At 49.0% G+C, this 18693-nt stretch overlaps 11 protein-coding genes across 11 annotated transcripts; 5 read left to right on the plus strand and 6 right to left on the minus strand.

The window, feature by feature from the left end:
• Positions 1 to 1071: 1071 nt before the first annotated feature.
• BDV38DRAFT_281420 (uncharacterized protein) lies at positions 1072 to 1758 on the plus strand (the record flags this gene model as incomplete). The annotated part of the gene is made up of 4 exons (XM_032059543.1): positions 1072 to 1197; positions 1265 to 1432; positions 1500 to 1542; positions 1601 to 1758. The coding sequence occupies 4 exons, from the start codon at positions 1072 to 1074 to the stop codon at positions 1756 to 1758; spliced, it is 495 nt and encodes a 164-aa protein (XP_031915318.1).
• A 1504-nt stretch (positions 1759 to 3262) lies between these two features.
• BDV38DRAFT_243131 (uncharacterized protein) lies at positions 3263 to 3527 on the plus strand. The gene has a single exon (XM_032054179.1). The coding sequence runs from the start codon at positions 3270 to 3272 to the stop codon at positions 3507 to 3509; it is 240 nt and encodes a 79-aa protein (XP_031915319.1). The 5' UTR covers positions 3263 to 3269; the 3' UTR covers positions 3510 to 3527.
• Positions 3528 to 4179: 652 nt separating this feature from the next.
• On the plus strand, positions 4180 to 4636 carry BDV38DRAFT_243132 (uncharacterized protein). The gene has a single exon (XM_032054180.1). It carries the CDS (start codon positions 4370 to 4372, stop codon positions 4622 to 4624), a length of 255 nt encoding a protein of 84 aa, XP_031915320.1. The 5' UTR covers positions 4180 to 4369; the 3' UTR covers positions 4625 to 4636.
• Positions 4637 to 4960: 324 nt separating this feature from the next.
• Positions 4961 to 5824, minus strand: BDV38DRAFT_281423 (F-box protein; the record flags this gene model as incomplete). Its single annotated transcript, XM_032059544.1, has 1 exon — positions 4961 to 5824. One exon carries the CDS (start codon positions 5822 to 5824, stop codon positions 4961 to 4963), a length of 864 nt encoding a protein of 287 aa, XP_031915321.1.
• A 746-nt stretch (positions 5825 to 6570) lies between these two features.
• On the minus strand, positions 6571 to 8551 carry BDV38DRAFT_291616 (amino acid permease-domain-containing protein; the record flags this gene model as incomplete). The annotated part of the gene is made up of 9 exons (XM_032061785.1): positions 6571 to 6696; positions 6726 to 7046; positions 7101 to 7430; positions 7486 to 7883; positions 7938 to 8022; positions 8065 to 8161; positions 8218 to 8241; positions 8299 to 8405; positions 8438 to 8551. 9 exons carry the CDS (start codon positions 8549 to 8551, stop codon positions 6571 to 6573), a joined length of 1602 nt encoding a protein of 533 aa, XP_031915322.1.
• BDV38DRAFT_243134 (uncharacterized protein) lies at positions 8349 to 8935 on the minus strand (the record flags this gene model as incomplete). Its single annotated transcript, XM_032054181.1, has 1 exon — positions 8349 to 8935. A coding segment is annotated over exon 1 (161 nt), but the record flags the coding sequence as incomplete, so codon positions are not given.
• Positions 8912 to 10083, minus strand: BDV38DRAFT_243136 (class I SAM-dependent methyltransferase). Its single transcript, XM_032054182.1, has 2 exons — positions 9378 to 10083; positions 8912 to 9317 (listed from the first exon to the last, which is right to left on the minus strand). Exons 1-2 carry the CDS (start codon positions 9948 to 9950, stop codon positions 9009 to 9011), a joined length of 882 nt encoding a protein of 293 aa, XP_031915324.1. The 5' UTR covers positions 9951 to 10083; the 3' UTR covers positions 8912 to 9008.
• Positions 10084 to 11204: 1121 nt separating this feature from the next.
• Positions 11205 to 12960, minus strand: BDV38DRAFT_281425 (T6SS phospholipase effector Tle1-like catalytic domain-containing protein; the record flags this gene model as incomplete). The annotated part of the gene is made up of 2 exons (XM_032059545.1): positions 11205 to 12809; positions 12856 to 12960. 2 exons carry the CDS (start codon positions 12958 to 12960, stop codon positions 11205 to 11207), a joined length of 1710 nt encoding a protein of 569 aa, XP_031915325.1.
• Positions 12961 to 13861: 901 nt separating this feature from the next.
• BDV38DRAFT_243138 (uncharacterized protein) lies at positions 13862 to 14110 on the plus strand. Its single transcript, XM_032054183.1, has one exon. The coding sequence runs from the start codon at positions 13877 to 13879 to the stop codon at positions 14093 to 14095; it is 219 nt and encodes a 72-aa protein (XP_031915326.1). The 5' UTR covers positions 13862 to 13876; the 3' UTR covers positions 14096 to 14110.
• A 1103-nt stretch (positions 14111 to 15213) lies between these two features.
• On the minus strand, positions 15214 to 16652 carry BDV38DRAFT_55793 (germin family protein). The gene is made up of 3 exons (XM_032063550.1): positions 16142 to 16652; positions 15945 to 16087; positions 15214 to 15889 (listed from the first exon to the last, which is right to left on the minus strand). Exons 1-3 carry the CDS (start codon positions 16279 to 16281, stop codon positions 15462 to 15464), a joined length of 711 nt encoding a protein of 236 aa, XP_031915327.1. The 5' UTR covers positions 16282 to 16652; the 3' UTR covers positions 15214 to 15461.
• BDV38DRAFT_55792 (putative secretory lipase) lies at positions 16653 to 18683 on the plus strand. Its single transcript, XM_032063549.1, has one exon. The coding sequence runs from the start codon at positions 17025 to 17027 to the stop codon at positions 18501 to 18503; it is 1479 nt and encodes a 492-aa protein (XP_031915328.1). The 5' UTR covers positions 16653 to 17024; the 3' UTR covers positions 18504 to 18683.
• Positions 18684 to 18693: the final 10 nt, after the last annotated feature.

Here is an 18693-nt window from a genome sequence, read left to right on the forward strand (position 1 = left end):
GTGCATAAAATCGGGGACTGTTGCGTTGCAAGACTCGGGAAGGGATTATGTAGATATCTTCTTCCCTGAAGGTTTCAATAGAACATTCTCCTACAAGAAATGCGGTCACATGGCTGGCATATTAGCGCTCAACTATCCCTCAGCCTAGTATGGTTGATCTGAATGCCAATCGTCATCCAACCGTGTGTATCCAGAGGATATCAGAAGCAGGGAATCGAACCAAATGCCATATGCCAAGCCCGTCGGAAATGTTCTACGTCTCCACATCGCTTAGCTTTGTCGATCGTATCTTTCCTCAGTATAGCCTACAACCGAATTTCCTGACTAGGTTAGCGGGTTGTGAGCCTTGTTGACAAATGATAATAGATCTCCCAGCCGAAACCTTTGATTTCGTTACAGGATAAGATGAGATGGGGGCGGTGTTGCCGGTAGCTGAAGCTTATCTCGAAAGACGTTGCCGCATCGAAATATCCACAGCCCGACTAGAATGAGAATGGGATTCACAGTTTCAACACATCAGTCGGCTGATCATGACGTCTCTCCCTTTCCTGTTACATAGTCCTAAGCCACGTATAGATTATAGACTAGATTGCTGCTGTGGAGAAGAGTCGGAGAGGGTCTTTAACACTCTATAGCTTGTACTAAGCAGCTGTGTAGAAGTGTACTGACTGGAGATGTGTTAGTTGATTATCGGAGACTTACGTTTTGCTCGTCGCATACCCCCATGCAATATTACATCCTTATTGACAATGATGGATCGGGAGATAAAGTACTTAGTTACCGTGCGGCCGTAAGCACAGACTAGCCCTGCGCCCCAGACTGGTGGGTCGAGCTGATTGATCTTGAACAATATGGAGGCCCGAGCCCTGACGCAGGCTTGGGTGGGTGACGTTGAGGAGAGGACAGATCCCCCCAGACATGATATAAAATGCCTGGAGGCCCTCTCTTGGGACCTGGATTCATGTGTATTGGCTTTTTCCTGCATCCCTCGCCCTTCTGTACCTTGCACTTGAAGTAGTCTATCCTTCGCTATATTTTAATATCTGTCCACATACCCAACCTTCCATGACCATGGCTAATCGAGATTACTACGGCAACAACGTCCCCCTCGACTTGGTAGGGGAACAGGAGAGCCGGCAGTTTCTTCATACTCAAACTCGAATCCAGAGTCCAGACGCACAGTCCAATCTTAGCCCAGTATGTTATTCATCTCAACAACTACGACACTCCCACTGGGAAAGTCTAGGAGGCTGATAGAGGATAGTCTTCTAATCAGGATACTCACAATCCTTCTCCCGCTCCAAGCACCACCCAACACACCACCTACGAACAAGACCAAACGCAGTGGCGAGACCCCGCCAGCCCCGAATATGGATCGCACAGCGCGGAGGGAGAAAAAGGGCTGGGATCAACTATCGTCGGCGGCGCGGGGGTATAATTTCCAATCTCCCCTGGACCGCGCTCGTATTTCCAAAATACATCTAACTCATTCAATCCAGGGCGCGTTCGTCGGTCACGAAGTCGGCAAGAAGTCAGAGCATGGTATACTTGGCACGATGGGAGGTGCGATTGCTGGAGCGATTGCTGCGAATATAGCTAGTCATGCGGTCAAAGATCATGGACAGGATCATGGACAAAATCAAGGGTACGGTCAAGGGTACGATCATGGCTACGATCATGGGTGCGGTCATAGGCTTAGAGCTAAACATGGGTGTGGGCTGGGAGGGAGACTTAGAGAGCGGAGAATTGAGAGGTTAGAGAGGAGGTTAGACAGATTGCAATGATTCTGTATAGATCAAGGGAGCCAGGATGCAGCGTGTCGAGTATATTTGTGGGTTCTCTTACCTGTGTTTAGTTATTGAGACTTTAATGAAATCGCGGTCATTATCATCCATCCACTCGAGTATCCGTTCATCTTGACTTCAACCGAGGGAGCTAAGGATACCTGAATCATTATTTATGTGGAGTGAAATCTTTGTGGTCGTGAGCTTTCACCGAGAGTTGTTTGGCTGTCAACTCGGGGCATGCTATGCAGACATGGATTGGCAAGTCAACTACATGACGAGACGAATAATAATACAATACCATGACATCGAATTTACTCTGTAGGATTAGACGCTATTTGAACGAACCGAAGCCCGTGAGCCACTACCCACTGCATGTTATTCTTATCGTGGTTAATACCATGCGCATACCTTGTGGCAATCCCCCCCCCCCCCAAGGATAGGCATCATAGACAGGCTAGAATAGTGAAGCTCGGCTGGGTCATTCACACGCGTCGAGGGAAAGGCTGTAGGTAATAATTATCGGCCCTGCCTGCTCGGTTTGTCTCCCGCAGATGTCCGACATTGGCTTTGCGTACAGATGAAGCCGGATAACCTTTTTGTCTAGGCTATCACATCGTCCGTCTGCACATGGCGAAGTCGAGGGGATTGAAGGCGCCAAAAGGTCTGACGCAGAAGGTCCGCTTCCTACATATGATAGTTACAAATTATGTGACGTGGTAGAGGCGGAACTTCATTGGGAACCAAATCGGCCCCAGCACAACAGACTTCAGCATTTGATTTCCACCAGTGGCGGTGATGAGACCGTGATTGAAAGGTGAGCGTGTGCTTTGATGTTCAAATGAATAGTACTCCAGACATGAGTGAGGAATAGTCCCTCGCTGACAAGAGTATTCATAGCTCGGCCTTTAACATTCACTCTGAATTCAAATAAGCAATCAGACTGGAAGATTACATAATGTACACCATCGCTATTGCTCAACTATCCCCTTGCCAGTTGTGCTTGAGCCAAACACACTGTGTGATTATGTTCATCGCTCTTTCCTAGAATGAAGTACTAGCATAACATCTGCTCATCTTTCTGGAAAACCCTTCTCACATTACCCTCACCATCCATTGTACCCAAGATGTGATCCAATTACGAGTCTCGGATAGGGCCATAGACCTTTGAAAGGTCGTATATCCATAGCATACAGCAACATGACTATGGAAGATGTGGAAAGGTATTTCAGAATACCGAAGACATCGCCATCCGGGAAATCCCAATTCCCCCAGCGCTAGGTAAGCTATTCTGTCTGGGATGATATGAAGGACATATTGATTGACCATCCGAGTAGCCGAGGGCCTTAAGCATCCAGACACAGTGACCAATGGGAGCCTCGAGAATGAAGCGCTTGCAAGGGTGCGGATTAACCTCATCCTACAAACCCTATAAGTCGTTCTAAGAGAACGGACGTCTCCCCACTCCTCCATCAAGCCCTAACTATGCACCTAGGGTTCGAGACCTCAATGGCTTTTACCCAAACGCAAGACCGCACTTTAAATGGAGAGTCGGGTTACACAATTTGGTATTCCAAGCACAAGGACACGGAAAATCAAGTAATAATCGTGGAGGCGAAGAAGGCGAGGAATGTTACTTGTGGATTTCCACAATTATTGGGATACATGGGTAAGCATTTCCAGCTGTTAATATATGTATATATCATGAAGCTGCTACTATTCTAACATTAGGTAGGTGCTGTGCACCACTCGCAGCGAAACGCGAACAAGTCCAATATCTCCGTTTTGGGCGTCCTCACAGACGCATTTCAGTGGGACTTTGTTCGTCTACATCATGACAGCAGAGTAAGGAATTACCTACTTGATGGGTGATTATCAATTGTTTACTGATACACTACAGTATTCTTTAATCACGCTTCGATCGATTCAGGCCAATCCCAGCAAATCTAGGATATTTTGAACTGGATGGTGGTTTATGCAGAGGTTCAGTCGCCCCGGGGTTCAGATTATTCATGAACAATGGCCTCAGTACAATTACGTTCATAGGAACAAGTTTTTGGAGTGATTCCTATAGCTTCAACGTGAGCTGCAGAATAGCAAAGCCGTTAGGAGAAAGGTCAATTGGGCCACAGCTCCCGACAATGGTTCTGTCCGATATTTCCCCTCCACATCTGACGCCACCGGGGTCGCCTCAAACAGCACCAAGCACAGTGCTGAATTCCAGTGGTCACTTATCTGATCCTCATGAATCGATACTAGATACACCTCCAACTACGCGGTCACAAATCAACGCCACCATGCCGATCGGGCACGGTTCGCTATCAAGTGTACAAGCGCAAGAGGATGCGACTGCTCTTGCACATTCTGAAGGCGACCACAGAGTAGAACCGACACCAATTGCGGAGAAACACTCTTATGCATTCCAGCAAAAGCCCCCAGCGCCTAGAGGTCGCAAGTCGCGATTTGCTACGCTCTCAGGTGAGGTCGAGGCATCACTCTTGCTCATATACCGGGAGCTTGAGTCGGCTACCTCGCTCAAACGGCAACTGGAACAATTGTAGAAGGAGAATTCGGGATATCTGCAAATGATCAAGACCTGCGATCAGGATGTGATGGCTCTGCGCAGAGACATTGGCAATCCGCACATCTCGTATGAGGAGCTGGAGAGCGTGAAAGCCAAGACTGATGAACATCACACGATATTGCAAGGGTTGAACGACGTTCGAGCTGAGAATGTAACTCTCGCAGAGGATCTAAATGCCGCAATGGAGGAGGCGGCAAAGACTAATACAACTTCAGACGAATGGATGGGAAAGATGGTAAGGCTCATTCAAGACTAACATATCTCTAAGCCAACGGAGTCTCTATGCGCTGTACCTAATAGAGGCCCCTATGAATGATGTAGAACTCTATTGGCCACCAAGCTTCTCGTTGCACAGCTGCTGCGCGCAAATGACAGGAAATGCTATTCCGTAGTTCAGTCCCAACTATATGATTATGACGAGACTCGGGTTTTCCATGTTTCCCATGCCTTTCGACGAGCGAGACAATCTAGTTCTAAACTGAGAAGCGATAGGTCCGATACGTTATATGATATTTAGACGTTGATAAAACCTGGGCGTCACGTCAGAGAACTAGCAATTTAGGAAGGCAATGTAGGAAACAGAATGTCCAAGCTAGTTTGGCTCTCCCCAAAGCAAGCTCACGTCACTTTCCTCGCACCACTCAGGGAACCCGGCTTGCTTTCTTGGATTGGGATCATCAGGATCAGGTTTAATTACGGGGCAACAGTGGTAGTCGGTGTTGATTGTGAGATCAAACTGGGCCAGATATTTGGCTAGAACGGTATCTTTTGCCAGTCTCGTGCGGCTCCTGACTTTGCTCATGAGCAACGGGTCTACCCAACATAAGAAAGGTAGAAGGCCAGGTGAAAAGGCCCCAATGTCTACCCAATATTGCACATTGTCCATGCGGATATAATCTCGGTTGGGCATCCACTTAGCGTGGGTATCGATCATTCCATGATGATGACTATAGGGCCTATCGGGGTTTTCAGGGTTCCAGAAACGCACAATCGAATTTGGAGGCTGCTGAAGAAGTATACGCCGCCAGCTCACCTCGGGCCGCAGGTATGCCTCTTCTGTCTTTTCTGATGATATATAGGGAATTTCACGGAGTCCTCCGCATAGCCAACCACCCACTCTTGGACGTGAGTAGAGTTGTGTGCGAATAAACTCAACCCATATTTTTTCAACCACGAGTGGATTTTTGACTCTTGGCTGCCCTGGCGCTACCGTATCCGAAGGAATATAGAACAGTGCCCGTTGTATCTTGCGGGGGCTTTTGATCAGGCTATTCCATGTGCAACAGACTCGAGCTGAAATAAGCAATGTGTGCATGTCTAAACTCAGTAGGATGGCTTCCAGGATCTCAGGGGTGAAAAATATTCTGGATGCATCGGACAGGCGTTGGGCCATGTGTTCAGGAAGCATGGAGCGCCTGCTTCTCTCCAACGAAAACATCACCGCTGGATCCAACATGGTGGCTCAGACTGGGGAGCTCGGATGCGTTTGGGAAATGAGTTCTTGTTCACGGACTTTAGGAAATTGGAAATTCTGGACAAGCTCGGTGAAAGATGAGTTACCCAAGTATCGTGTCAACATAACATCATCACCTTGGGAGCTCAGTTGCGTCACCGCCGCCCGTTAAGAATGAGAGCTGGAGGTGATCATGAGTGAACGGTGTGCATACGCATCCTTCGTTTGTGAATCGACATTGAGGAAGTCCAGAATCATCTAGCCGATAGTCGCCTACTACCTCGGATCCGGTGCCTGCGTTGGAGCGTGAATGTTCTATAAAAGCTGCCAACCAACCAGCTACTTACAGACCCATACATAATCAGTCCGTCATAGGGTTGCATCGATTTACCATTTTGGAGCCGTCCTCACCGACTCTCAGTGTGGCCTGAATTACCATCGCACACTGCAGTAATAGCAGTTGATGCCATGGCGGGTTAAGAGCGCGGTTTCCCAGGTTTCCCGATGGATCTTGATCAGATGTCAGAAATCTCATACAAGTATGGCTAGTATACACATGATTCTATCTGCAATCCAGCTCCAGTTTTGGACACGGTTGCCACCTCAACAAGGTGCGCCCCAATCCGCTTTTCCGGCAGAGCTCAGGAGCTGCCAATATATGCCAATTTCACCCGGACTTCATAGGCGTCATATGGTCTCAACACAATGACCTACTCTACTTGAGTGGCATTTATGCATCCCTATTATGCTTAGAGTTCCCTGATCGGCCCAGTATAGATATGTCTGGCACGTGCAAAGTAGTATCCGACGGCAAGAAAGCTGCTTCCCCCTGTACCGAGCACGCTCCAGTTCATACTCCTGACGCTCGGGTGCATCTCAGAGGGCCAAACACTGAAAAGACGACAATCATAATGTACACGATTGCAAACGCGTTAATCGCGATACCCCAGACACCCGGGCATTGGAATGGTCCCCAGGCAAGTTTCGCACCGGGCGCATTGACAACGTCGTCACCACTATGGTTATATAGGGAGATATCACCCCTGATACACCGGTAGAGAAGGAGAATTAAAACCATAAGATAGAAGAGATACAAGGCAGATACTGCCATTGACACAATAGCATCTAGGGCAACAGAGGAACCAATATTAATGAGAGCTAACATCGCACTGACAACGACTGTAAGAATAATAGACTGGACTGGTAGCTCCTGGAACGAGGAAATCTTGAAGAAGTGACATTAGCTGACCGAGCAGTGCAGCAAAGGAATTCCTCTTACCTGACTCCACCAACGCCAACCCGGAACTCCCCTGTCTCGGGAGAAGGACCAAAGCTGACGAGATACCGCCGCGAGCAGACCCATAAGCGAGCAGCAGTATATGATGATTAGAATAGAGCACATAAATAGTGAGCCAGGCAGTGAGCTCGTAGCCTTATAGATTATCTCCATAAAAGGGGACCCAGTAGTAGAGCTCAACACACCCTTAAGGTTACCAGCACAAAAGAGAATGGCAATCAGCATACCGAAGCCGAGACAACCATTCAGTAGAACACTAAATATTAAAGCATGCGGGATAATGCGTGATACATTTGCAACTTCTTCAGACATCTATTGGAAGAACTTAATACACATCACATCATCCTATAGCAAGCCAACAACTTACATGGACAGCGGCATCACCTCCAACGAAGCCAAACGCACAGCTAGTCATACCAACGAACCAAGATAATGCCTGTGTGCTAAATCCCCCGCTATTGAAAAATTGTAAGAATACTTCTTCCTTTGGCTTATGGTCCGAGAGGCAGATTAATAGGATCATAATGCTGAAAAATCCAAGGATATATACAACCAAAAGGACAGACCCAATGCGAGGCAGGAGTTTCCCACCCACCAGGTTCACTAGCAATGCGCATATTAGTGTCGCCCAAACAACCAGAGTACCTTGCCAAGATAATAATTTATAGAGACTGTTTCCCAGGATCACGGCGTCCTGGATCATTGTTCCGGTCATAAAGACACACACTGCAAGGGCAGTCTGCCAACCAAGAACAGCCCACCAACCTAATATTATCGGGTCTCAGCAAAGGTCAATAATAGTAAGGACATAGAGAGTACCTGTGATATAGCTGAGGAACTTCTGGTATCTGATTAGGGCAAGCATAGCAGCCCAGTGATATTGCCCTCCGGCAGTGGGTGCCCTCTTTTATGATTAGCTTCAGGATCCAATCCAGTTGGGACGAACGACATGCATCGATATCAATTCCGACAAAACCACAAAAATCGCTGTAGTGCCCACCCATGCAAAAACGAAGGCATAGACAGTCCCACCAGGCCCGCCACTGATATGTTAGCATTCTCTTTGCAGAACACTAGGCTCCAGCACGGGAGTACAAACTTCTCTAGAGGCCTAATAAAGGTGCTAGATAAACTTTTAGTGCTAGAGGACTTTGCAAATTGAATCCCACTGCAAGCTCACCCAAGCAGACCTTCCCAAGTACCGAGAAGAGTACAGCTGGAACCAAAGATTGAGACAATGCCGAAGTTTTCGCTAAGAAAGTGCGGTATAAGTCCTCTGGAGCTGTGCTATTGGTGAGTCTATGATTACTGTTGCTTACCTTAAGAAGTGATTTCTTTCCCATTTGTTGAAGACGCCGATTATCCTGTTCTTGGAGGGGCGTACTACCCGCACTGGTGATAGAAGCATGGTTCTTTGGCTCATATGTCGCCATAATGTTAATATTAATCATAATAACAAGAATAATAAATACAATAAAAGAAAATGAACAGGGGAGATAGAGCGAAGGAGTGATTTAGACGTCGTTGAGTGAATGAAGAGAGTTCGAAAAGGAAGGGTTGTAATGGGGTAGAACGTCGTTGGAAGGAACCCCTTGCTGAGATCGACATTTACCTCCCCTTACATGGTGTGCACCTCAAATGACAAGGGCTGGGAAAAGAGTGGGATCGTATATTTCCTTCTAGGAGGAGATTACATCTGTCCTCTATATCGTCTACGCCATAAGTTTGTCCAGTGGTCTTGATCTATCCAGACAATGTAAGATTTTTTAATCGTGTCCCGTCATAATATCATGTAATCCAGTCAAAACAAAATATTACATTTCTCAAAGTGTATTAGAAGAAGATAGATTAAAACTCCCCAGGCAGTCAAAGCAGAAGCGCGTGCATCAACTATTTCCTGCCAACACCAAGGACCGCGACGCCTTTGCATACATTGCCATTCTCCTGGAGGATCTTCACATACTCTTCACGAACATGACCTTGCTCTTCAGCGGTCAGGTCACTTAAGACCATCTTGCTACCGGGGTTGGAACTTGTGCACATCATCTCGGCAAACTTGTTATGGTCTTCAACAGCCCAATCGAACTCGACGTACTCGGTATGCACGTCGTGGAAACCAGCAGCTTCTAGCTCTCCCTTTACTCCCACAACGTCTTTCCAATGCGCGGGGATTATATTGCTCCCTCTGGGTTGGGTTGACTTTCAACAGCTTGTCAGATAACTGGTGCAACAAGAAGCAAATGATATGTGACATCTTACGTTATTATCCTTCCCGACGGGTCGCACCTTGTCGGCCGCTTGCACCAGGAGTTCCATCCATTCAACCTTTGCCCAACTTGTACATGCAAAGACGCATCCGGATTGCAGTGCCCGATGAGCCTCTCTCAGTCCCTTCCTTGGGTCCGGGAGCATGAAGTAGACAAGGCTCCCCATGATATGGGAAACGCTATTCGCGGGAAATTCAGACAGATCCTGTGCATCCATTACGAACGTCTCGAGTCGGCCCCAGCAATATGCAGCGTCGCCTCCGGCTATTATCTTCGAGTCTTTCTTAGCTCTGGTCGCTGCCACCATGCCTGCGGAGTAGTCCGTCGCGACCAGTCGAGTTTCTGGTGGAATATTGTTGCCGTAGTTATCGATCAGCAAACTAATCGCAGTGCCGGGACCACACCCAATGTCCAAGATTGTTGTGGCTGATGCAAAGCTGAGGGTGTTCTGCAAGGCATCAATCATGCGCTTACAGGGAATCAACAGTGGCCCTTCGAGGGGGACTTTGGAATATTCGGACGCAGTGCAGTCCCAATCAGACGACTTGATATCACCAATCTGCATTGTGCAAGGGGAGAATGAATTCAATACCTAGTATGGGAAAGACGAAAACAGTAGGATATAAGTGCAGCTTGTTTGTAACCTTTGAATAGATTGATACAACAAAACAGAGTTCTGCTTAACGACGAAGGTGTCTTGGTGCTCGTATTTATATCCAGAAGTACTATAAGCCACCAAGTTACCCACTCGGAGCCTTTCGCGGAGACTTTTCCAAAAAGGATCGCTTTCCCTGTCCTAGATTCCTAAAATACGTTCGCCACAAAATTAGTCCGTATCTTGTTCGGATGTGGAGCCAAGAGAGGATAACTGTCGTTACTTAACCTGACTGGATACACTGATGACTATACATCTGCCCTCGAAGATGGTCGCCGCAGAATCCTATGTTCCTTCGTGTAGCCACTCCGGTTTCCTCTCCATGTCCAGGAATCTATTCAAAACAACGGATTATATATTCCGCCTTGCTACACTGACCCTCTAAGTAGGATTGTAGGTTTGCAAATTATGCAATCCTCTCTTAGCAGAGAGACGGGAAGGAGTGGATAGTTTCAGGTCGACCATGGCCAAACAAACCAGATACACATAATTTAACTCGGGCAGAGGGTCAGAGATTTAGTCGGGAAGTTGCAGGATTAGCAGAGGGTGTCTGGTGGTGTTGAAGAGAAGTAGATAGTAAGTATACAACTTATGTTCAGCAACCATATTACACATCACACGAGACGATTCTCATCTCCTTTTTTCTCTTTTTTTTCCACTACTAGACGAACCAGGCGTTCGTGCGCTGGAGACCCTATGGTAGCTCTGACTATAAACGGCTCACCTGAAACGAAATGGCCTAATTTCTCGTCATCAAGCTCGCCGGCTGGGGACTAATTGAAGCAGTACGGTAATCGTGACAATGCCACGAAGAATTCCTTCTTGGGCAATTTATAGTATGACCTCCTCCCTCCGTTGAAGACAAAAAGCTGCCAGAGACCCTGCTCAATACCACTTCCACCCACGTTAGCTTTCATTGCGGAGAGCGGCTTGCTACGTTGTATACCCCCACCATTATGTAAAGCGTACGATAGTTTATTACTCACTAAGGGGCTAAGTATATTACTTTATCCACAATTTATGCAATCAGGCAACATAGAATCTTGAAAGCCGGACACTCTTGAATGCTGCCCATCAAGTAAACATGGTAACACTTCGATGCGCAAATTAGGACCCGTCCTGCTGACGATCCTGCTAGATATTACGCAAATCATCATACATGGATCATGCAACAGCAACGTGGGATATTTGCTTGCGGAGATATGTCTCCTGGATAGGACAGCCGTGGTGGTCGGCCACCTCCCAATCCCCAATACCGCGCTCTTTGGGCGCGATTTTCACACCTCTACCCCCGCCACCAATAATCAAATTTCCGGGTCGATACTCGGGGTTGAACCGCAGACGGTTGATTGCCGACACGTGGATCTTTGCATCGCTAGGGATATCACGCACTTCACCGCGAGGAAGGGGCCAGCGAATGGGCTTCCAGGAACCATCCTCTTGTAAGTCCATGCGCCGGAAGGGTATATACTCCATTACTTTCCAAGACAAGACCGAGGTCCATGGAAGCCCTTTCCGGAATTGAAGGCAATCATGAATCTTTCCGTCCGTGCTCGATCTGCGAAGGGCGTGTTCAAAATGAGAAATGCCAGCCTTTTCATCTGTGCTACCCGGTGCAATCACAATCGGTTGAGGATTGCTCATGTGGTTCTCTGGGGACGCCGTGTCCTGCTCTCGGCCCTGGGCCAGACAGCCTGGATCATGCCAGCAGTTAAAGGCCTTCCGCTTCTTGACGCTGAACTTTACACCTGCCTCCTGCGCCTTTTCTACCATCCAGACGAGTGGGGCGTGACTTAAAGCATATCCTTCGCCATCCTCCAATTCCCACCCTCCTCCGATGTCCGCGTGGCATCCGGGGAACCACACCTCTTCAATGTCCTGCTCTTCATCCTCCTCGGATTCCAATGACAGGGAAGAATGGCTCGCCGCAGCGCTCGGTAAAGACCGCGCTGAGTGATCGTCTCGAAGATGACGTGCCGGCGGCCGATACGCCTTATGGGTCCTGGTCTTCGCCGGGGTTCCAGCGGCACCCTTGAGCTGCTCTTTCTCGTGGTGATGGCGGTGGTGAGCAGGATCGTGTGGGAGATACAAGTGATGCCGTGCAAGATGATCTCGCACCTGTTGTCGTCGGGAGGTCGGGCCTGTTGGTGTGGACGGTTTCACTTCTCCGATCAGGTCCTGCCGGAACTTCGCCCGGCGCTCGTCAATACTGACAGCATGCCGAATTACCCTGGCTCTGGTGCGAGCAGTATAAGGGAACCTGCTGCGCTGCATCCACGCATTCTCAAATCGTGGCACGCTATTGACCGTATCAAAGAGACCTAGGAAGCGAATCTGAGACACAGGCCGGCTAAACGTTTCTCGAAACGCCTCCATGTATTTGGCTAATCTTGCCTTTTCTTCCGTATTGCCTCGGCGTTGCTGCCATTTGGCGAATGTCTTCCAAGCAAACCGGAGGAGCTCTTCATTACCTGCCTCGAGAAGGCCGATCTCATCCAGCATTTCCGCGAGAAATCGTGCGACATATGCCCCCCGACTAAACCCAAAAAAGTAGATATCGTCTCCCGGCGTGTAGTATCGCATCAGGAACTTGTAGCCTCCCATGACATGTTCCGCCAGGGTTGAGCCTATCGCAGCGTCTTTTGCTTTGAGATAGGCCGACCGGATTCTGTGGATGCGACCGGAACTGGACAGCGAGGTCGAAGTCACATATGTCCCAATTCCAGGCTGATAATAATGGAACTGATCCCCACCACTACGATCAAGCATCTAGTCCCGGTCAATCCAGTCCGGCCATCGGGCGCACGCAACTTACTCTGAAAATTTTGAGCACGTTGCTATCAGATTCATTACCGGAGAACTTGTTGCCCGTGCCGTCAAAGCACAACACAAACTGCCTTGGTGCTCGATTAGTCTGCATGATCTCGAGATGATGAATGAACTACTGGATTACGATGCAGAGTGAAGAGTATACCCTCGAGCTACGACGGAATCTAACCTTGAAAGTTATGCAATGGGCCTTTTAGCTTCCACAGCACTGTCCCGCAAGTCGATCCTTTCGGTAAGTATGGAACCGCGCATTGCTTGATGCGGTCAACAAACTATGCTCAGTCTGGTCCACGAAACAGTTCCGTTAAAATAGTCATATAAGCTCTGAATCGTGATACACAATCGGGTTGTTCAATTGGAGGCCCGAGAAGTCTAATGTCATACTTCCGCACGTTTCCCATGTCGTGATGTCATTGCCATTGAAGCTGAACTGCGTCGCGTGGGCTCGAGCCCGGCATCCCATCTTGCTCGATAGCAGTTTCCTTCACGCTCCTCAACCCATGGCCGTACATAGTGGCATATACTGTGCTATAGCCTATTATCCTTAGACGGTACTCGTTGGCGATCAAAGTAATAGTGATCAAAAAGTGAGCCGTACCAGTCTTTAGCTTCCAGAATTTTGGGCTCAGATGATGTCATCGACTAGCATATCTAAAGCTCTATTGAAGGTTAGCAATTATCCTGTGGCGTCGAGTCATCTTACTCGCATCTATCCAAGCCCTCTAACTTAGACGGCCTTGCGGGACAACCTTCACACGCTGCTTACTATGGTAGACTGTGCTTAGCGGGTGCATAGTGACCGTACCTTAAGATCTCCATGTGAAGGTAACTTCGCAGATAAATTCCCCAACACGTTACTAATCACCCATTGTAGACACCGTCTGCTAGCAGTGCGGTGGATAATGATGCTATTCCTATTTGTAATGATGTGTAGCAGACTGAGGTTAGCTCATATGCAACGCTTCGTCGAGCATCTCATTTCATCACGACCTCAGGGAGCCAACCATATGATATTAGGTCGAGTAAAATCAATTTTCAAGGGGAATATACGGTCCATGAGAGGAACATGTAATATAAATACACTGATTTGCACTAGATTATCCTATCTTCCCCCTCTCAATGCTGGTCATCAGGTTCGTGGCTATCTTTCTCGTCGTTCGATCCGACGCCGTAACGGTGGTGATCCATTCGAACCGTTTCTTCCAGAATGCCCATCGCTCCTTTGACCAACCTTCGGGTCCGGTCCATTTATCCCAAGCTAGAATCTTCTGGCCCAAGGAACCGGCTTTTCATATACTCAATCCACACCGCCGCAGCGGGCACAACCCCATTCAGCGTCCTGATATGGATCACCTCCAGCTCCTCATCGCGCAGCTTTTTGCACCACCAGGCTTCCTTAACGTCTTCGATATAGGCTTGAATGCGCGGATGATGGAAGTTCTCCCATGGAGTCGACTCTAGGGTCTCTCTCAACATCTGCGACCCAAAGCCAATGAAAATACCAAACTTATTCGGCCGACAAATCTGCAGGTAGAGCTTGGCCGTGAACAGGTTCGCATTGACGAAGCCGCGCCACTCCTGGTCGCGCGTCATTTCGTTGAAGGAGTGATCGGCGTCTGTTGCTATTTAGGGTCTGTTTGGGGATTTTAGTGGCATTATTGAATAAATCACCCACGGTTGAAAGTAATCTCAGTCAAGTGCATAGCAAGCCCGTCCAATTCGTGCATCTCCCCATCATAATTGGGCAGTTGGTGTACTGCAACGGTGGGGTCCACGAGTCGTTCGTTTTGTTCTGGAAATCGCTCGACTGCCGCCATGAGGACAGACCAGAGGTCGCCATACTCTGGGATGGAGTTCGCTTCCGTGATCGCGCAGCAGAGGGCTATCCTGGCTACTTCCACAGGTGACACGGAGGAGTCGGTCAAGAGCAATCGAAAAGCAGTGAGCGTGTCTTCGCGGGGCGGTTATTTATGTGCTGCCTGCTCGGTGGAGAACGCTTCGTAGTGGGGATTGATCAGCATGGTGGTGACAGCCGTGTCTACAGGTGTACTCGGTTTATACTGCTCACTGCTGGAGCGACATTCCAGGGCTTCTTCGTGTGTGAGTCAGTGAAGTCGGCATTGTTTATCCTTGCAAGAATTTGTTCTAGCTTATTAATAGGGGCTGGTTTTGGCTTTTTGCGCGGTTCTCCTATGCCGTAAGCGTGGTGTTTTGAAGTTATTTGGCTACATCAGGACATATCCCTGATTTACGCAGTTCTCGGTTAATTGTTTCCAAAGGCTAAAGTCCTTTCCAAAGATTGGTCCTCTCGTTGAATAAAGCTAGCCGATTCTTATCTATTACTGGCTTGTGAGAAAGAAACAAGATCGCTCCTCCTGTATCATATATGAATGGCCCTCGATACCAACCTGCACCATCTATTGTTGCTAACCTGTAGATGCAGTTCTATGAACATCAAATACTATTCTATGCAATGAGACAGCCCCTTGTCACGATTTGAACTGAAAAGCCTGACCATCTATCCGCCTTGAAGCTCGCATCTGGAGTTTCGCGCGCCCCAATTGCCTCTCGCGAGGTACCAGGCTGAGCTGATCAAGCTTGACGCTTCTGCTTACCACACTTTTTCAAACACTCCTCCACCTTGATGGCCATGGTCGTCGGAATCGCATTCCTCACGGTCTCGATATCTTCACCGGCAATGCTCTGTCCAAAAGTGGCAGCAATCACATCATCGCTTAGTGAAAACGTCTCTGCGGCGACCAGGCCCACAGCAAACTCATCGGACGTGAATGTTGCCGCAAAATTAGCAGGCTCACAGTCCGGGTTCACCTGCGTGTGAAACGAACCGGCCGGATAGATGGTCACCATGCCAGGGCCGAGTTCCACGCGGATGACTCGTTGCTTGCCCTCAGAGTCCAGGACACCCGCCTCTGGTACCATTTCGGACAGCACATGCCCTGACGTAAGGGCAAAGAGCTCGGTGGCACGAGGGTGGAGGTGGAGGAAGCTCATGCTGCATGCTGTAGACGGGGATTAGTGCAATCTCAGAACCAGAGCAAGTATCCCGGAAAATACCTGGCAATTCCCCGATACTAAAGGCGGCACCAGTGCCAACAAGGGCAGGAAAATTCTGGCTAGTGGCAACCGGGACCTCACTGGCCGTGAAATTGAAAACAAAGTCTTCATCTTTTGGGAGGAGCTGGTAACGTTCAATGGCACTAAACAATCAGGTCATCTGGTTTGCGTCACGGGGTGTATGTGTAGAAACTTACGTGTCAGCAAGTCGCAATTGAGCGGTCAAGCTGAGTTCAGACGTTGAGCGCTTGCTGATAGGATGAGGTGCTGCGCTCGCCGGAAGGGCAAGGGCGAGCATCACCGCGACAACGGAGCGCAGAGCGGACGTAGCAAGCATGATGACTGTTGGAGTCGAATAGGAAGATTTGGCGTGCTTTGGACGTAGTAGGATATACTGAAAGTGTTGCTCAACTGATGTGTTTGTGTACTGAACGATCAAGAGCGGAGGGCAGCTGGGGCCTTATATATCGATCGATATATGGATCTTTCTGTGTTGGTCCATCATCACAGAACTCAACAGCCAGCACGTATTCCAAATACCGTTCTTCAGCCCAATTCATCTCTTGCGTACTAATGGGTGCCAAGTGAGAGTTCTATACATGGGAATTCCATATACGCACAGCACAGCCATCGTCAGCCTTACTCACGCCCCCCGGCGTATATGACGTTCTCCTATTGGTTGTGATTGTAATGGGCACCGCAGCTCGAGCGTATTAATAATACGACCCAATTCTCAGTCCCATAAGTGAGTGGATCCACACCTTCCCGAGCGTATCTCCACAATCCCGTATGTAGTTGTAGCATCATCCAAGGCAGTGTAACTCCTACAACACATGGATCTGAACTATTCGGTAACACGTTGTAGCTTCAATACTGGTCTCGCTCAGCGCAGCCACGGCCAAGCATGACGTGAGCTGCTAGTGCTTCAATATCTTGGAAAAGCACCCAGCTTAGTCCAACGGGCACGAATATATATTTACCAAGGATGGGCGAGACAGGACAGCTTTCCCCTGCCATAAGCAGTCTCATAAACCTCCCAAGAGCTGATTAGAATAATTGACAGCCAAGATCAAGATCAATATGGTCAGCTATCTCCAACACTTTGTGCTCCTGGTCTTCGGAGCTCAGCTGGCCACCGGGCAAGCTGTGTCAACTGCTGCGGCACATTCGACAGGATGGAATTCCAGTTTTGAGCTCAGCCCCGAGCAGCTCAAGCTGGCCAACCTGACAAGTGATATGGGCGCCATCATCAACACTATTACCAACTTTGACCGGTCCCTACCTGCAAACGGTGGAGCACATGAGGATGACTTTTACAATGTCCAGAGCCTGCCCAAGGACCAGTGGCCCAAAGAGCCGGGGAAGACGGTCAAGCTCCAAGAGCTCACGGACCCGTCTCCATTCTCCATTCCTGCAAAGACAGCCATGTCCCGCATCATCTATAGCACGACCAATGCGAACGGTACTCTGGTCCCTGCCTCCGCCTATATCCTCTGGCCGTATCGACCGAAAATACCTCGAGGCATAAACCACACCTCTGCGTCTACCGCGCCCGTTGTGCTGTGGACCCATGGAACCTCAGGTTTCTATGCCAATGGAGCTCCCTCGACACACCGTGGCCTTTTCTACGCGGACATCGTGCCATTCGCATTGGCTGAGGCTGGGTACGCGGTTGTTGCCCCGGACTATGCGGGGCTTGGTGTGGACGACTCCTGGGATGGGAGTCACATCCCACACCAGTACTTTGTTCGCGAAGCTGGTGCTCGCGATGCCCTTAACGCTTTGAGAGCGGCTCGGGAGTCTTTGCCCACGCGACTTTCAAGCGACTACGTGGTCATGGGTCACAGCCAGGGCGGTGCGGTTGCTTGGGGCCTATCTGAAATCCTTGGTCGGAAAGATCCCAAGTTCGAGGATGTGACGAAGGGTTATCGCGGTGCTGTTCTTGCTGCGCCACCAACTGACGCATTGTCATTGACCTCCCCAGGCTTTCTAGCGTGGATTGCCAAGGACCTTGACCACATCTACCCATCCTTCAACCTCAGTGACTGGTTCACTCCGCTTGGTACGAGCAGAATACAGCTTCTGAACCAGGTCGAGGGATCCCAAATGGTCACATTTGCCATGTTCCACCCCGAAGAGTTGATTCTGCAGCCTGATTGGCACGAGACGTGGTATACTCAAGCTTTCGAACAACTCGCCAACCCCGGGAAGCGACCTTTCCAAGGACCGCTTCTTCTCATCCAAGGCACAGCAGACCTAACAGTGCCGTACAACACGACCAAGGCCACCGTGCAGGAGACATGTGAGATCTACCCTGGGGATCTGGAGCTTTTGGCTGTTCCGCAAGGGAGTCATTTCTCCGCCATCAACGCCGCAAAGCAGACCTGGCTGCGGTGGATTGAAGATCGATTCGAGCAGCGACCTGTGGCCAGGCGGGGTTACGTCGAGTCCCAGTTAGACAGCTTCTTGCCTCTGGAGCATTATCAAGCGCTTCCAAACTCTTTCCCGCTGTGGGCTGGGGATTCCCAATGGTCTTATGAGCTACCGACAGCATTGTAATATTCAACTGTAAGGGAGAGAACAGCGGCACCTGGATGGGATTTATTAGGCGTGGAAATCCTTTAGCTTAGCCCCTTGAATGTGTGTATTGTTACCATATTCACCCATGCCAGCAAACTAGTCTTCAACGAACTACACACAATACAATAGATATAACCCCCTTTACTGTGCGCAGATATGAGGTTGACAG

This window comes from Aspergillus pseudotamarii, assembly GCF_009193445.1.
Source record: "Aspergillus pseudotamarii strain CBS 117625 unplaced genomic scaffold BDV38scaffold_17, whole genome shotgun sequence".
NCBI classification, from domain to species: domain Eukaryota; kingdom Fungi; phylum Ascomycota; class Eurotiomycetes; order Eurotiales; family Aspergillaceae; genus Aspergillus; species Aspergillus pseudotamarii.

What these genes read in the sequence shown, in the direction of transcription:
- BDV38DRAFT_55793 (XM_032063550.1), bottom strand. Translation starts at nt 16,281, where the DNA reads ATGCTTGCTACGTCCGCTCTGCGCTCCGTTGTCGCGGTGATGCTCGCC. An exon ending in CAATTGCGACTTGCTGACAC is followed by an intron (nt 16,088 to 16,141) that starts GTAAGTTTCTAC and finishes CTGATTGTTTAG; the next exon opens with TGCCATTGAACGTTACCAGC. An exon ending in TAGTATCGGGGAATTGCCAG is followed by an intron (nt 15,890 to 15,944) that starts GTATTTTCCGGG and finishes CCCCGTCTACAG; the next exon opens with CATGCAGCATGAGCTTCCTC.
- BDV38DRAFT_243138 (XM_032054183.1), top strand. Translation starts at nt 13,877, where the DNA reads ATGATATTAGGTCGAGTAAAATCAATTTTCAAGGGGAATATACGGTCC.
- BDV38DRAFT_55792 (XM_032063549.1), top strand. Translation starts at nt 17,025, where the DNA reads ATGGTCAGCTATCTCCAACACTTTGTGCTCCTGGTCTTCGGAGCTCAG.
- BDV38DRAFT_243131 (XM_032054179.1), top strand. Translation starts at nt 3,270, where the DNA reads ATGCACCTAGGGTTCGAGACCTCAATGGCTTTTACCCAAACGCAAGAC.
- BDV38DRAFT_243132 (XM_032054180.1), top strand. Translation starts at nt 4,370, where the DNA reads ATGATCAAGACCTGCGATCAGGATGTGATGGCTCTGCGCAGAGACATT.
- BDV38DRAFT_243136 (XM_032054182.1), bottom strand. Translation starts at nt 9,950, where the DNA reads ATGCAGATTGGTGATATCAAGTCGTCTGATTGGGACTGCACTGCGTCC. An exon ending in CCGTCGGGAAGGATAATAAC is followed by an intron (nt 9,318 to 9,377) that starts GTAAGATGTCAC and finishes AGCTGTTGAAAG; the next exon opens with TCAACCCAACCCAGAGGGAG.